Source organism: Malania oleifera, chromosome 11, assembly GCF_029873635.1.
Source record: "Malania oleifera isolate guangnan ecotype guangnan chromosome 11, ASM2987363v1, whole genome shotgun sequence".
Taxonomy (NCBI): domain Eukaryota; kingdom Viridiplantae; phylum Streptophyta; class Magnoliopsida; order Santalales; family Ximeniaceae; genus Malania; species Malania oleifera.
Genome location: NC_080427.1, coordinates 38,093,777 through 38,097,847, shown reverse-complemented (window position 1 = coordinate 38,097,847; position 4,071 = coordinate 38,093,777). Strand labels below are relative to the sequence as shown.

At 39.4% G+C, this 4,071-nt stretch overlaps 1 protein-coding gene across 1 annotated transcript in view; it reads left to right on the top strand.

Annotated features, from left to right (window-relative positions):
- Positions 1-1,743: 1,743 nt before the first annotated feature.
- The window catches only part of LOC131167477 (uncharacterized), a 33,537-nt gene continuing 31,209 nt past the window's right edge, over positions 1,744-4,071 (top strand). Inside the window, exon 1 of the mRNA XM_058126279.1 lies at positions 1,744-2,072. Within this exon, the coding sequence (XP_057982262.1) occupies positions 1,776-2,072 (297 nt within the window). The 5' untranslated portion in view covers positions 1,744-1,775. The remainder of the gene's footprint in view (positions 2,073-4,071) is intronic.

Genomic DNA, 4,071 nt, shown 5'->3' with positions numbered 1-4,071 from the left:
TTTAGGGTGTGTGGATTCACGTATAGGTGAGTATATAAACAAATAATTATTTTTTAAAAATAAAAATCATAAGATAATATTAAAATTTTTAATCAAAATTAGTTAACTACATGAGAAAAACATAATTTTCTTATATTTTAATAATCGTAAATAATACATATAGTGTGCACAAAGTTAAAAAAAAAAACACGAAACATAATGATTTCTAAAAATTTATAAAAAAATATAAGACCTCTAAAGCATGACGAATGCAAAACACAAATAAAATAATCACATATTGGTTTAAGAATTACAAATATTTACAGTTATTCTTATTAGAATTAAAAAGAATGAATAAATTTTAATTTTAATAATATTAAGTTTTTAAATAATTAAAATTAAAATATTTTTTTTTATAAACTGAATATAAATAATAATATATATTATGTGGGAATAAGAGTGCGGGGGAGTTTTTTCCCATTTTATTATTAAAAATATATAAAATATTACATAATACTTTGATTGGGAAAAAATTTCCTAAAGTAATGCTCACGTAATCTCGCAGCTTGATGCTGCGAGATTTAAAGTGATGGGCCGCTGGAAAGACGACGTGTGGCAAGGAGATAACCAAATCTCGCAGCTTGGAGCTGCGAGATTTAAAGAGAATAGCCAATGGGAAGTTAACACGTGGCGTATAAGGGGAGAAAATCTCGCAGCTTGGAGCTGCGAGATTTAAACGGAGAAGGCTCCCACTGATTGAGTTGCAGGGAACTTAACTGGATGCTGCCGGCAAGGATGGTGAGCGACAACGGCGGCAAGGGGTGTTGGCGACGGTGGCGGCGAGGACTAGTTCTGCTTCAAGAGGTGTTGCAGGGAGGCTGGGCGAGTGGAGCAGAGAGCGGCAGCGGCGGCGGCGGCTACTGTTGCTGCGAGTTGCCGAGAGGTTGAGGCCGGGCTCGGCGATGAGGTGGCCGAAGAGGGTGAGGTTGAAGTTGCCGGGGACGGAGAAGACGTCGTTGACGCCGATTTCGACGAGGTGGTGGCCGAGGGTGGCATCGGAGGACACAACGACGGAGGTTGAGGCCGACGAGGTTGAGGCCGGGCTCGGCGATGAGGTGGCCGAAGAGGGTGAGGTTGAAGTTGCCGGGGACGGAGAAGACGTCGTTGACGCCGATTTCGACGAGGTGGCGGCCGAGGGTGGCATCGGAGGATGCAACGACGGAGGGCGCTACGGAGCTGTGCATTGCAGTGGCGGAGCCGTTCGGTGGGCTGCCTACGTCCCCATTGGTGGGATTGTAGGCGTCCAGCGCGCAGATCTTCGAGTCCATGGCCGACAAGGAATTTTTTCCACGCGTCACCCTAAATCTCGCAGCTCCGAGCTGCAAGATTTGCTCCCTGCCACGTGTCAGCTTTCTAGTGGCTACTTTCTTTAAATCTCGCAGCTTAGAGCTGCGAGATTTGATTTTCTACTTGCCACGCGTCATCTTCTTAGTGGCCATCAATTTAAATCTCGTAGCATCAAGCTGCGAGATTACGTAAGCATTAGTTTGAGAATTTTTTTCCCATTCAGAGTATTATTTAATATTTTATTTATCGTTAATAATAAAATGGAAAAAAACTCGAGTGCGGGGGAGAAGTAAAATGTGAGTCAACTCAGTAATTCAGGACCGAGTAACGACAAACTCATCGAAGGGAAGACCTAGCAGTGAAGCTTTCTCTCTCCTTCGTTACTATAAATACTAGTGTCTCAGAGAGAGAGAGAGAGAGGGAGAGAGGGAGAGGGAGGGAGGGAGTGAATGGAAGAAGAAAATGAGAGTGAGGGTTTGGATTGGTTGAGTTTGCCGGAAGGATGCATTGGGAACATCATTTCTCTGACGAGCCCACGGGACGCCTGCCGCCTCTCTGTCGTCTCATCTGCCTTCCGATCGGCCGCCGATTCTGACGCCGTCTGGGAGCGATTTCTGCCGTCCGATTACCCGGCCATCATCTCCCGATCGTGTTCTCCGTCGTCTCCTTTGGGTGATATCTCATCCAAGAAAGAGCTTTACTTCCGCCTCTGCGATTCCCCCCTGCTCATTGACGACGGTACCAAGGTAATTTCGCATTTTCCCCTTGCTTTTTCCATATCTACGCCTTTTGCTCATGAATCATGATTCTTTTACACTGTTCTTCTGGTCTGAGTTTGGATCAAGGAAAAAAAAAAAGAAAAAAAATATTTAGTATTTTTTTGAAGTCTAATTTATGTGTTTTGCCTTTTTGCTTAACTTTACTGTTCTTAAGAAAATGAAAGTTCAAATTCTTTTCCAGTTTTAAAACCAGTGAATTATTAGACTTTTTAAGTTTCAAAAATCTCAAAATTTTTTCTCGCTTCCTTTATGGATTTGCCAAAGAGAAACGAACCTTTCTTTAATTTTGGCAAAAGGACAAACTTCTTGGGGGATATAAATGTTATAAAGATCAAATATCAGAAAAAGGTTACTGTGAAATTTTTGAAATTTTAGGAGTTAGTGTCTTTTTATGTCTTTTTATGAAATTTTAGGGGAATTTGGTGTCTTTTGCCCTTCTTATTTTAAAACCAGTAAATTGTTATACATTTTAGTATAATTTTTTAACCATAAAGATCATAAATATGAAGGAACACAACCGAACTGTTGGTTTTTAATAATTAAAATAAAATTGTTGAGTTCATATTAACTAGTCGTTTGAACACTCTTGAGTGTGATTTTATTTTTTTATTATTATTTTTTCATAAAAACTGAAATTGGCATAAGCTAGTGTTCTTTGTTTTTGTTTTTTTTAAAGTTGAAAATTTATTTATTTTTACAAGTTATTGAGGTAACATGAAGCAATTAATCACTAACGAAGTTATTATTGAGTGGTTATGAGAAGTTATTGGTGAATTGCTTAATTCTATACCCTTAATTAGGGGTGTAACGACCCGGCCCTTTGCACGGACTCAGGTGTCACTCATATACATCAAATACCTATACCTGTTCAAGATATGGAAACAACCCGCCCTAAACAGGGACATACGGGTGTAAAACATACATAATCATGATGTAAATGTCGCGGAAAAACATAAACATCCATTGGGATTACTACTAGCCTTATACCAGAGTTCACTAATACATCCATAATTTACATACATTCGGACTTAGAGTAATCGTCATATTACAACCCTCCAAAAAGGACTTTCATCAAGTTTAGTACAAAAATTTAGATGCTTACGTAAGCTAACCAAAATAACCTCCCTAGTCCTTTTATCTACTAGGACCGACGCACGGATGGACCTGAAAACAAAGGTTGTAAGATAGGGTGAGACACCTCTCAGTAAGGAAGAAGGAGTTACAACAGTGTGTGACTGCATACATGCATATTTTCATTCAACATCTAGAATATAAATCAAATATTTTCAATACAGTAATGCATCAGGTATATCATTATTCATATTACAAAATTCCCACATCTGTATTTCGACTTTAATGATTTATCAGATGACCAACAGCAAAATATCCCTATAACCAGTTTTACCCCGTGGCTCGGGTTGTGCACTGGTACTCATCCAATGCCCTGTTCGTGCAGACACTACCGAGTACCTACATACGATCCGACTGCCTCCATTGGCCCAATATCAGCCAATGGTTTCACCCTGCTAGCCGACCATCTTGGTACCCACATCGTTTAGTACGTGTGGTTGCACGTGTACATCTAGCTACGATATCGTGCCGTATCATATAACAGTAGTTTATTTCAACTCTACAAAGAAAGTATTTTTCAACCCTCCCGGGACTCTCAAGCTGTGGTTCCGTGTATCATAAATTCAATTTGTACATATATGATTTTATCTCCCATAATCTATATCAATAGTATAGAAATAATTCCAGTGGGTTCAAATCGGCGTCTTTGCACCTGGTTTACCCCTCTTTGTTTACTGATGCGGCTCGGTGTATCACCAGCCTCTGTTTATCACATTGTCAGTATAACAAATTGAAATTTCATTCCCATATTCTATATCAGTAGTATAGAAAATACATTCATTTTCATTTCAACATATATCACACAAGTTTAATACAAAAACCCGCTAAATGATAG